Source organism: Silurus meridionalis, chromosome 22 (genome assembly GCF_014805685.1).
Source record: "Silurus meridionalis isolate SWU-2019-XX chromosome 22, ASM1480568v1, whole genome shotgun sequence".
Taxonomy (NCBI): domain Eukaryota; kingdom Metazoa; phylum Chordata; class Actinopteri; order Siluriformes; family Siluridae; genus Silurus; species Silurus meridionalis.
Window position 1 is genome coordinate 17,345,497 of NC_060905.1, and position 13,343 is coordinate 17,358,839.

At 37.2% G+C, this 13,343-nt stretch overlaps 1 protein-coding gene across 2 annotated transcripts in view; it reads left to right on the forward strand.

Moving 5' to 3' along the window:
* LOC124375896 (serine/threonine-protein phosphatase 6 regulatory ankyrin repeat subunit A) overlaps nt 1-13,343 on the forward strand; it is a 41,976-nt gene that overhangs the window by 15,816 nt on the left and 12,817 nt on the right. For both annotated transcript variants that reach the window (XM_046834611.1, XM_046834612.1), the window contains exons 2-7: nt 1,058-1,141; nt 11,239-11,317; nt 11,599-11,669; nt 11,768-11,968; nt 12,410-12,497; nt 12,738-12,880. In XM_046834611.1, the coding sequence (XP_046690567.1) occupies nt 1,058-1,141; nt 11,239-11,317; nt 11,599-11,669; nt 11,768-11,968; nt 12,410-12,497; nt 12,738-12,880 (666 nt within the window). The remainder of the gene's footprint in view (nt 1-1,057; nt 1,142-11,238; nt 11,318-11,598; nt 11,670-11,767; nt 11,969-12,409; nt 12,498-12,737; nt 12,881-13,343) is intronic.

Sequence of the window (13,343 nt, forward strand, 5' to 3'; positions counted from 1 at the left end):
CCTGATTGTTGGAGTGCAGCAGAGATGGTTGTGCTTCTGGAAGGTTCTCCTCTCCACAGAGAAACCCTGGAGTGACTATCGGGTTCTTAGTCACCTCCCTGACTGAGGCCCTTCTCTCCTGATCGCTCAGTTTGGCCGGGCGGCTTTGCTCTAGAAACAGTCCTGGTGGTTCATCCAAATATAGATGATGGAGGTCACTGTGCTCATTGGGACCTTCAGATTTTTTTTCTGTGCCCTTCCCCAGATCTGTGCCTCGATACAATCCTGTCTCTGAGGTCTACAGACAATTCCTTGGACTTCATGGATTGGTTTGAGCTCCAACATGCACTGTTTACTCTGGGAACTCATATAGGCAGGTGTGTGTCTTTCCAAATCATGTCCAATCAACAGAACTTAGCACAGGTGGACTCCAATCAAGTTGTAGAAACATCTCAAGGATGATCAGTGGAAACAGGATGCACCTGAGCTCATAGTAAAGGCTGTGAATACTGTACATGATTTTAATTTTGTTTTAATTTTTAATAAATTTGAAAAAGATTTCAAACAAACTACTTTCATGTTGTCATTATGTGGGTTAGTTTGTAGAATCTTGAGGAAAATAATGAATCTATTTTGGAATTAAGCTGGAAATGTAAAGTTCTTTGAATACATTCTGAATGCACTTTATATGTGTATGTGCAATGGTGTGAAAATGTGTTTGCCCCCTTCCTGTTTAAATTATTTTTATTTTTTTGCATGTTTGTCACACTGTAATGTTTCAGATCATCAAACTAATTTAAATATTAGTCAAAGATAACACAAGTGAACACAACATGCAGTTTTTAAATGAAGCTTTCACACCACTGTATATGTGTAAGTCAAACGTGCTCAAGAGCATTTGAGCTGGATGAAAGGAAGCTGCGGCGCTTCCAGACGGCGTCATTCGATATCAATTCTTTTTTTTTTCATTATTTTCAACAAAATATTTTTTTGATTGTAAGGATGGTGAGCTGATCTCAGCGGATCATGATGAGCAAAAACGAGATCTAATAACCATAAATACTGTGTCTGTCCACAGCCTTCATTGTTGAAAGCCATCTTTAATGTGGATCCTGATGAAGTTCGTGCTCTCATATTCAAAAAGGAGGACGTCAACGTCCAGGTAAATCTTTCAATCTGTTTATTTATTTATTGTTTAAAATGCTTTAAACTCGTATTTAAGAGCCGATCGAACACCGGACGGACCGGTCTGTTCCTGTTCCTTTGTTTCCTTCCTTTTTACCACATGAGGACACGTGGAAAGGAAGGAAACTGGAATCTCGTTTGTTGAACTCTAAATCGTCGCTATGGCGATGATGCTCCACACAATATTCTATGGAAGCCTGTGTTTTAGTCTCATTGTTAATATCCCATGGTTTGGTCAGTTCACAGATCATCCTCACAGAAGCTTTCACCACTTTCTTTGGACCACTAAAAGCTACATTAGCAGTAGGGAGGTGCGTCCGTCATGCAAAGTTTCCCATTTCCTCGGCTCTTCGTTTTCCAGTCACACACACTTCTCACACACACGCACAGACACACACACACACAATAAATAATGCCCCGGCCTTTCACCCATCGATTCCCTATAATCACCCCTCGCTGTGCCTCTCCTCACTGCCTGCTCTTGGTGTTGTCCTGTTAGTTTCTAGATAATGAGCTGCTGGATAGCCTGGGATCTATATAAAGTCATCATACACACACACACACACACACACACACACACACACACACACACACACACACACACACTCGTGAGCAAGTCTCAGTGCTGTGGGTCTAATGAGGGTTTATTGTGCATCTCCAGGCAGCTCGGTGCAGTTTTTCACTCGTGTACTGCCTTATATGTCACGTGACTTTCGAAACTCATAACGCACCTACACACAAATACACACAGCATTACACACTCTTACACACTGCCCCAGGAGAGATGCACCTCGATTGATCTCTGAGGCTTGTGGATTTAGCAGTGTGCTTTATCATGCAGCAATCTGCATTCTCCTACACATTAATCCATTTCTCCTACACACTAATCCGTTTCTCCTACACACTAATCCGTTTCTCCTACACATTAATCCGTTTCTCCTACACACTAATCCGTTTCTCCTACACATTAATCCAGTTCTCCTACACATTAATCCGTTTCTCCTACACATTAATCCAGTTCTCCTACACACTAATCTAGTTCTCCTACACACTAATCCGTTTCTCCTACACACTAATCCAGTTCTCCACACACTAATCTAGTTCTCCTACACACTAATCTAGTTCTCCTACACACTAATCTAGTTCTCCTACACACTAATCCATTTCTCCTACACACTAATCCGTTTCTCCTACACATTAATCCAGTTCTCCTACACACTAATCTAGTTCTCCTACACACTAATCCGTTTCTCCTACACACTAATCCGTTTCTCCTACACACTAATCTAGTTCTCCTACACACTAATCCATTTCTCCTACACACTAATCCATTTCTCCTACACACTAATCCGTTTCTCCTACACACTAATCTGTTTCCAAAAATAAAATGATCTCTCCTGACGTTATGTCATGACCTTTCATGAAGTTATGACCTCATTATGATGTCATAATGATCTTTCATGAGCTTATGATGTCAAGATCTCATGGTTATGATATGATTAGTAAATTAATATGCCACGATCTCTCGTTAAATTATGATGTCATAATAATCTTTCCTGAACTTAAGACGTCATGATGATCCATCATTAAATGATGTCATGATGCTCTTTCATAAAGTTGACGTCATGATGATCTCTCGTGAAATTATGAGGTCATGGTTTCTCATGAAATTAGGATTTCATGATCTCATTAAGTTATGGTGTCATGATCCCGTGTGAAGTTATAAAGCTAGGTCTCATGAAAATATATAATATAATAATAATTTTATAAAAAAATAAGGTCTCATGAAATTATGATATGATGATCTCTTACATGAGAGTTACGATATCATGATGATTTCCTAGCGTTTATGACTCTTGACTATATAATTTGGACTATTTAAAGCGTGTCTGTAGCTTTAAGGACCTTGGATGTGGGAGAGAACGAGAAATGTTTCCACCTGCCTCCCTTTTATTAGATTATGGAAGGTATTCCTGCTTAACACGTGTTGGATGCCGAGGGTGAAGTATTTTGTGTGTCAGGTCTTCGCTAGTTATAGTAACAGCAGCACCACAGATAGCTCACTTGCAGTATCATCCAGGACTGTGGTATTGTTTTAAATCAAAATTTCAAAGAGATGAACCTTTTTAACCTTTTAGCCTTCTTGAATTACCCTCATGTGCTGATCACAGAAATGTTTAGTAGTAGTAGAAATCTGGGTATCTGCAGTAGTCATGGTGGAAGTGATCGTAGTAGTATTAACAGTGATAGTATTATAAGAAGTATTTCATTGTTGTACTCGTAGTGTTAGTTAGTGACAATAGTGGTAGTAATGTATTAATAGTAGTATTCAGTAGTTGTAATATTAGTATTATTGTAGATGGAGTAGAAGTGGTATTTATGTTCATAATAAACATAATAATAATAGTAGTAGAAGTACTAGTACTAGTGATAATAGTAGTTTTAATAATACAAATGATAGCAGTAATGGTAGTATTGATAGCAGTAGTATTATTTAATAGTAGTAGTACTTCTCGCAGTGTTAATAGTAGTAATGGTAGTAGTGATAATTGTAGTAATGTTAGTAGTAATAATAGTATTAGTTGTGTTGATGTTGGTAATAGTAGTAGTAGTAGTAGTTGTTGTGATAGTAGTAGTAGTAGTTGTAGTGATGTTAGTAATAGTAGTAGTAGTAGTTGCAGTGATGTTAGTAATAGTAGTAGTAGTTGTAGTGATGTTAGTAATAGTAGTAGTAGTTTTGTTGATGTTAGTAATAGTAGTAGTAGTTGTAGTGATGTTAGTAATAGTAGCAGTAGCTGCAGTGATGTTAGTAATAGTAGTAGTAGTTGTTGCTGTAATAGTATTAGCTGTGCTGATGTTAGTAATAGTAGTAGTAGTTGTAGTGATGTTAGTAATAGTAGTAGTAGTTGTTGTAATAGCATTAGCTGTGTTGATGTTAGCAATAGCAGTAGTAGTAGTAGTTGTTGTGATAGTAGTAGTAGTAGTTGTAGTGATGTTAGTAATAGTAGCAGTAGTTGTTGTTGTAATAGTATTAGCTGTGCTGATGTTAATAATAGTAGTAGTAGTTGTAGTGATGTTAGTAATAGCAGTAGCAGTTGTTGTTGTAATAGTATTAGCTGTGTTGATGTTAGTGATAGTAGTAGTAGTTGTTGTGATAGTAGTAGTTGCAGTGATGTTAGTAATAGTAGTAGTAGTTGTAGTGATGTTAGTAATAGTAGTAGTAGTTGTTGTTGTAATAGTATTAGTTGTGTTGATGTTAGTAATAGTAGTAGTAGTAGTTGTTGTGATAGTAGTAGTAGTAGTTGCAGTGATGTTAGTAATAGTAGTAGTAGCAGTGATGTTAGTAATAGTAGTAGTTGCAGTGATGTTAGTAATAGCAGTAGTAGTAGTTGTTGTGATAGTAGCAGTAGCAGTAGTAGCAGTGATGTTAGTAATAGTAGTAGTTGTTGTTGTAATAGTATTAGTTGTGTTGATGTTAGTAATAGTAGTAGTAGTAGTTGTTGTGATAGTAGTAGTAGTAGTAGTAGTAGTTGCAGTGATGTTAGTAATAGTAGTTGTAGTGATGTTAGTAATAGTAGTAGTAGTTGCAGTGATGTTAGTAATAGTAGTAGTAGTTGCAGTGATGTTAGTAATAGTAGTAGTAGTTTTGTTGATGTTAGTAATAGTAGTAGTAGTTTTGTTGATGTTAGTAATAGTATTAGTTGTGTTGATGTTAGTGATAGTAGTAGTTGCAGTGATGTTAGTAATAGTAGTTGTAGTGATGTTAGTAATAGTAGTAGTAGTAGTAGTAGTAGTAGTTATAGTGATGTTAGTAATAGTAGTAGTAGTTGTTGTGATAGCAGTAGTAGTAGTAGTAGTTAGTGATGTTAGTAATAGTAGTAGTAGTTATAGTGATGTTAGTAATAGTAGTAGTAGTAGTAGTTGCTGTTGTAATAGTATTAGCTGTGCTGATGTTAGTAATAGTAGTAGTAGTTTTGTTGATGTTAGTAATAGTAGTAGTATTAGTTGTGCTGATGTTAGTGATAGCAGTAGCAGTTGTTGTTGTAATAGTATTAGCTGTGTTGATGTTAGTAATAGTAGTAGTAGTAGTTGTTGTGATAGCAGCAGTAGTAGTAGTAGTTGCAGTGATGTTAGCAATAGTAGTAGTAGCAGTGATGTTAGTAATAGTAGTAGTAGTTGTTGCTGTAATAGCATTAGCTGTGTTGATGTTAGCAATAGTAGTAGTAGTTGTTGTAATAGTATTAGCTGTGTTGATGTTAGCAATAGTAGCAGTAGTAGTTGTTGTGATAGCAGCAGTAGTAGTTGCAGTGATGTTAGCAATAGTAGCAGTAGCTGCAGTGATGTTAGTAATAGTAGTTGTAGTGATGTTAGTAATAATAGTATTAGCTGTGCTGATGTTAGTAATAGTAGTAGCAGTAGTTGTTGTGATAGCAGCAGTAGTAGCAGTAGTAGTTGCAGTGATGTTAGTAATAGTAGTAGTAGCTGTAGTGATGTTAGTAATAGTAGTTGCAGTGATGTTAGTAATAGTAGTAGTAGCTGTTGTTGTAATAGTATTAGTTGTGTTGATGTTAGTAATAGTAGCAGTAGTAGTTGCTGTGATAGCAGTAGTAGTAGCTGCAGTGATGTTAGTAATAGTAGTAGTAGTTGTTGTTGTAATAGCATTAGCTGTGCTGATGTTAGTAATAGTAGTAGTAGTAGTTGCTGTGATAGTAGTAGCAGTAGTTGCAGTGATGTTAGCAATAGTAGTAGTAGTTGCTGTTGTAATAGTATTAGCTGTGCTGATGTTAGTAATAGTAGCAGTAGCCGCAGTGATGTTAGCAATAGTAGCAGTAATTGCAGTGATGTTAGTAATAGTAGTAGTAGCTGCAGTGATGTTAGTAATAGCAGCAGTAGTTGCAGTGATGTTAGTAATAGTAGCAGTAGCCGCAGTGATGTTAGTAATAGTAGTAGTAGTTGTTGCTGTAATAGTATTAGCTGTGCTGATGTTAGTAACAGTAGTAGTAGTTGTTGTGATAGTAGTAGTAGTAGCAGTTGCAGTGATGTTAGTAATAGTAGTAGTAGCTGTTGTTGTAATAGTATTAGTTGTGCTGATGTTAGCAATAGCAGTAGTAGTAGTTGTTGTGATAGTAGCAGTAGCAGTTGCAGTGATGTTAGTAATAGTAGCAGTAGCTGCAGTGATGTTAGTAATAATAGTATTAGCTGTGCTGATGTTAGTAATAGTAGTAGTAGTTATAGTGATGTTAGTAATAGTAGTAGCAGTAATTGCAGTGATGTTAGCAATAGTAGCAGTAGTTGCAGTGATGTTAGTAATAGTAGTAGTAGTTGCTGTGATAGTAGTAGCAGTAGTAGTTGCAGTGATGTTAGTAATAGTAGTTGCAGTGATGTTAGTAATAGTAGTAGTAGCTGTTGCTGTAATAGTATTAGCTGTGTTGATGTTAGTAATAGTAGCAGTAGTTGTTGTGATAGCAGTAGCAGCAGTAGTTGCAGTGATGTTAGTAATAGTAGTAGTAGTTGCTGTTGTAATAGTATTAGCTGTGTTGATGTTAGTAATAGTAGTAGTAGTAGTTGTTGTGATAGTAGTAGTAGTAGTTGCAGTGATGTTAGCAATAGTAGCAGTAGTAGTTGCTGTTGTAATAGTATTAGCTGTGTTGATGTTAGTAATAGCAGCAGTAGCTGCAGTGATGTTAGTAATAGTAGCAGTAATTGCAGTGATGTTAGTAACAGTAGTAGTAGCTGCAGTGATGTTAGTAATAGCAGTAGTAGTTGCAGTGATGTTAGTAATAGTAGCAGTAGCCGCAGTGATGTTAGCAATAGTAGCAGTAGTAGCTGTTGTAATAGTATTAGTTGTGCTGATGTTAGTGATAGTAGTAGTTGTTGTGATAGTAGTAGTATTAGTTGTGCTGATGTTAGTAATAGTAGTAGTAGTTGTTGTTGTAATAGTATTAGTTGTGTTGATGTTAGTAATAGTAGTAGTAGTAGTTGCTGTGATAGTAGTAGCAGTAGCAGTAGCAGTAGCCGCAGTGATGTTAGTAACAGTAGTAGTAGTAGTAGCTGTTGTAATAGTATTAGCTGTGCTGATGTTAGTAATAGTAGCAGTAGTAGCAGTTGCTGTGATAGCAGTAGTAGTTGTTGTAATAGCATTAGCTGTGCTGATGTTAGTGATAGTAGTAGTATTAGTTGTGCTGATGTTAGTGATAGTAGTAGCAGTGATGTTAGTAATAGTAGTAGTAGCTGCAGTGATGTTAGCAATAGTAGTAGCAGTGATGTTAGTAATAGTAGTTGTAGTGATGTTAGTAATAGTAGTAGTAGTTGTTGTAATAGTATTAGTTGTAGTGATACTATACTATTGATAGCAGTAGTAGTTGCAGTGATGTTAGTAATAGTAGTAGTTGTTGTGATAGTAGTAGTAGTAGTAGTTGCTGTGATAGTAGTAGTAGTTGTAGTGATGGTAGTAGTAATAATAGTATTAGTTGTGTTGATGTTAGTAATAGTAGCAGTAGCCGCAGTGATGTTAGTAATAGTAGTAGTAGTTGCAGTGATGTTAGTAATAGTAGTTGCAGTGATGTTAGCAATAGTAGCAGTAGTAGTTGTTGTAATAGCATTAGTTGTGCTGATGTTAGTGATAGTAGTAGTTGTTGTGATAGTAGTAGCAGTAGCTGCAGTGATGTTAGTAACAGTAGTAGTAGCTGTTGTAATAGTATTAGCTGTGCTGATGTTAGTAATAGTAGCAGTAGCCGCAGTGATGTTAGCAATAGTAGCAGTAATTGCAGTGATGTTAGTAATAGCAGTAGTAGTTGCAGTGATGTTAGTAATAGTAGTAGTAGTTGCAGTGATGTTAGCAATAGCAGTAGTAGTTGCAGTGATGTTAGTAATAGTAGTTGTAGTGATGTTAGCAATAGTAGTAGTAGCTGTTGTAATAGTATTAGCTGTGCTGATGTTAGCAATAGTAGCAGTAGTTGTTGTGATAGCAGTAGCAGTAGTTGTTGTGATGTTAGTAATAGTAGTAGTAGTAGCTGTTGTAATAGTATTAGCTGTGCTGATGTTAGTAATAGTAGCAGTAGCTGCAGTGATGTTAGTAATAGTAGTAGTAGTTGCAGTGATGTTAGTAATAGTAGTTGTAGTGATGTTAGCAATAGTAGTAGTAGTTGTTGCTGTAATAGTATTAGCTGTGCTGATGTTAGTAATAGTAGCAGTAGTTGCTGTGATAGTAGTAGCAGTTGTAGTGATGTTAGTAATAGTAGTAGTAGTTGTTGTTGTAATAGTATTAGCTGTGTTGATGTTAGTAATAGTAGCAGTAGTTGCAGTGATGTTAGTAATAGTAGCAGTAGTAGTTGTTGTAATAGTATTAGTTGTGCTGATGTTAGTGATAGTAGTAGTAGTTGCAGTGATGTTAGTAATAGTAGTAGTAGTTGTTGCTGTAATAGTATTAGTTGTGTTGATGTTAGTAATAGTAGTAGTAGTTGTTGTTGTAATAGTATTAGTTGTAGTGATGGTAGTAGTAATAATAGTATTAGTTGTGTTGATGTTAGTAATAGTAGTAGTAGTTGTTGTGATAGTAGTAGTAGTAGTTGTGATAGTAATAATTTTTTAATAATATATTTGATAGCAGTATTGATATTTACAGTAGTGGTAATATTGGTAGCAATAGTGATAGATTTGATAGTTGTAATAGTAGTTTTATTAATAGTATTATTAACAGTATTAGTGATAGTAGTTGTAGTGATAGTAGCTTTGATAATACAGTTGAAAGCAGTAGCACTATTTAATAGTGGTAATAGGAGTTTTATTAGTAGTGACAGTGATAGTATTAGTTTTGATAATACTATTGATAGCAATAGTAACAGTATTGATATTCAGAGTAGTGATAGTATCGATTGCAGTAGCACTATTTAATAGTGGTAATAGGAGTTTTATTAGTAGTAATTTTAACGATAGTGCTTATCAGTGTTTATAGTAGTGATAGCCGTAGTTGTAGTGGTGATCATTTTGATAATACTATTGTCAACAGTAGTGATAGTCTTGATAGCAGCAGCACTATTTACTAGTTGTAGTACTAGTTTTATTTGTAGTATTATTGACAGTAGTACAATAGCATTGTTAAAAGTAGAAGTGATAATAGTAGTTGTAGTGATACTATACTATTGATAGCAGTAGTGATATTGAGTGTTTTTGGTAGTATTAGTAGCAGTAGAAAAATCCTGACAATTCAGGAATGAAGACATTTGTTAAATTATGCTAGACAAATAGAACATAAATTCAGAAAATTCAATATTAAATGTAAAACAAACACTTAAAACAATTGTAACAATAATGATATTAAGATATTAATAATGATATTAACTTATTAGTAGTATTATTAACAGAAGCCCTTCTAGCAGGAGTAATAGTAGTAGGGATAATAGTATTGATCATTAGTAGTAGTATTTAATAGTTATAATAGTAGTGGTAGTAGATGTAGTCATGGTGGTAGTATTAGTAATATTACTAGCAATAGAAGTAATACTTGTGGTAATATTGATAGTAGTAGTTGTATAATAGTATCTATTGTAGTGTTTTTTCGTTAGTTATAGATTATAGTAGTATTATTAATAGCACTGTTAGTAGTCGAATTAATAATATTATTGATTGTCGTAGTGGAATTTAACAGTTGTAATCGTAGTTGTTGGTGGTAATATTTGTAATATTAATTGTGGTGGTAATAATATTGTGGTGGTGGTGGTAATAAATTCCCTTGTCAGTCATTCATCAGAGCGCTGTGAATATATGTGAAGTTGACTGATATAGAACTCGTGGGCTGTGGTAACTCAGCAGTGAAGATGTTGGACATCATATCAGCAGTTCAAATCCCAGAACTGCAATAATGTCACTGGCAATTATCCCACAACAGACCAACTGATTAATTGCCGAATGCAGTAAATGTTCTCTCTGAGTCGTCTTCTTCTTCTTCTTTCTGCTTCTCCCATTAAGGGTCGCCACAGTGGATCATCCGTCTCCATACCCCCCTGTCTTTCACATCTGCCTCTTTCAAACCAACTACCTGCATGTCTTTCCTCACCACATCCATAAACCTCCTCCTTGGTCTTCCTCTTGAATCCTGGTGGCTCCATCCTCAGCATTCTCCTACTGATATACCCCATGTCCCTCCTCTGCACATGTCCAAACCTTCTCAATCACTCCTCCCTCACCTTGTCTCCAAAACGTCCTACATGCGCTGTCCCTCTAATAAACTCATTTCTAATCCTTTCCATCGTCGTCACTCCAAACGAAAACCTCAACATCTTCAGCTCTGCTACCTCCAGCTCCACCTCCTGTCTTTTACTCAATACCATTGTCTCTAAACCATACAACATCTCAGGTCTCACCACAGTCCTATAAACTTTCCCTTTCACTCTCACAGATACTCTTCTATCACAAATCAAAATGTTCTCTCAGAGTACACTTGATTTATTAGTTCTTTTTTTATTTATTTGTACTCTGAAAGCATGCACAGACCGAGCCGGTCCTTGTTCATGTCAGGATCAGAAGAATAAGTGTTCTAGAAAACACATGGCACAACCTTTCTTTTTTTTTTCTTTTTCGAAGTCATGCGTGCAAGTGATTTCTGTTCTAGTTTACCGTTCATGCCGTGGACCGGATGTCAGAGTTTGTTTATGAAAAATAGGGGGGAAAAGCAGATGTCTGCCCGTTTCTGAGGTAAAAAGTTGTTCCGAAGTACGACTTGAATTAATGATACGCCAGGATGAGTTGCCAAGTCTTCTGAAGTAGCGCTTTATTTATTTATATTTTTATATATACAACATTGGGAATTTTTTTTTAAACAATTTGAAAATAAAATGCCTGCTTTGTTTAAATAAAGAATTAATTTATTGCTGGATCGAATAGTGATACTGGGCTCAAAGTCCGCCACTTAATGTTCTTGATTTTAACTTTGGTAAAACAAGGATTGCATTGGGTACACATGTGCGCCGTACAGAAATCCCTGTACTGAAATGATTCCTTATGAAGGATCGTTGCACCACTAAACTAAAGTGTTAAAGAAGTCACACTGTGTTGTGTTTTTGCTGGCGTTTTTAGGATAATGAGAAGAGGACTCCCCTCCACGCTGCAGCCTACTTGGGTGATGCTGAGATCATTGAGCTTCTCATTCTGTCAGGTACAACATGGCCTTCCTATTCATACACACACACACACACACACACAGATGATCTCCTGGAGTAGTAACTAGCATTCTGGAGGGGGGGGAGACACTGTTATGAGAGATTGATAAACACCAGCAGGTGCAGTTGTGCTATTTTAATTTTCACACGAGTCGGTTTTTAAACATGTTTCCGAAGCATTTGTTATGCAACGATTTCTCTGGTGCGCATATGAACGCATTGTTACGTTACATTTACGATTTATCGACACCCATTTCATCTCTCTTTCTCTCTACAGGCGCGAGAGTGAATGCCAAGGATAACAAGTGGCTGACCCCTCTTCACCGTGCTGTTGCCTCCTGCAGCGAGGTATCACATTTCACTCCACAAGGACACACACACAGACGTGCAAAACGAGCTGTACACGCGCCACTATTCACCCCGTCTTCGTGTGTTTGTGCATGTAGGAGGCCGTTCAGGTGCTGCTGAAACACTCGGCAGACGTGAACGCTCGCGATAAGAACTGGCAGACCCCGCTGCATGTGGCGGCGTCTAACAGAGCGGTGGGCTGCGCCGAGGCGCTCGTCCCCCTGCTCAGCAACGTGAACGTCTCGGACCGCGCCGGACGCGCCGCCCTGCACCACGCTGCCTTCAGCGGACACCTGGAGGTCCCGCAGCGCACAATACATTACTATACTATATTACACTACAATACTGCACAATAGTGTACCTTATTATAATATAGTGTAGTGCACTGGATATAACTGTATATACCATTATTTTATGTTATATTAGAGGTGGAACAAAAATCTATAAAATTGGAAATAATATAAAATGGGAAACGTTTGTATATCTCTTATGTGCGTCCTGGTCCTGGTCCTGGTCCGCGGCTCGGTGATCGGGGACCCCTGGTGTATCCCTGGTGTGATTTAGCAGAGCGAAGTGTTTTTATAATAATAATATTTCTATATCACATTTCAAAATGAGGCAAATAAATCCAGCTCTAGCTTCTTTATTGATGCATCCAATATTCACACACAGAACCTCAGAACCATGTCCAACATTTAAAGTAAATCCTAGTCACGGTTCTAACGTGTGGCTTGTTGTAGATGGTGAAGCTTCTGCTGTCCAGAGGAGCCAACATCAACGCGTTCGATAAGAAGGATCGGAGAGCTCTCCACTGGGCTGCGTATATGGGTATGTCCCAGCAGGAATCACTATATCAGCTCCGCTTCATTACTCAGCACTGCGTCTTATGCCCTAGATTTCCCTGAGACTGAGGCACTTCAGGCTAATGAGAATTCGGAGCTCGGCTCTGGTGCTCTCTATCAGCCCGTGGCTGCTCTATACAAAACCTTGCTTTGTTCTCTCATTGTTTTTTGTTCCTTTGTTCATTCTTTGCGGTTGTATTTTTTTTTTACTCCCTTCCCTTCTTAGGTCATATGGAGGTGGTGCGCTTGTTGGTGTCTCAAGGCGCCGAGGTGGTGTGTAAGGACAAGAAGGGCTACACGCCACTACACGCTGCCGCCTCAAGCGGGATGATCGGGGTGGTGAAATACCTGCTGGATCTGGGCGTCGAGGTACATTTGATCCCTTCTGGAGAATTTACCCAATAGCCCTAAATAGTGTTTTAGAAATAAAATTTAAAAAAACGTTAGATTCCTGGAAACTGGGTAATTTTGGAAATATTACGAAAGTTGTAAACTTGCCAGGAATTAGTGGGAATTAAGTAGAAATTTGCGGAAATGTATATAAACTGTATGATATACAAACATAACTATAAACGCTTTGTTTGGTCATAAACTGACATACGGTGGTTTTTTACTTTGATTTAATTGTTAGTATAATTTTGCTATTTATTTTGTAGAAAATGCACGGTGCATGTAGGGGGCGTGGCCTCAGCAGCCCTGCAGTAAGTGTGCTGTGTGCATGTGCATTCAACTGAAATTACATTAAATCTGGAAGTTTAAAAAAAGTATCTGGCATTTAAGTTCCTAGTTCCTTAGTTTAACCTGCAATTTGTAAATTCACAGTTTATTCCTA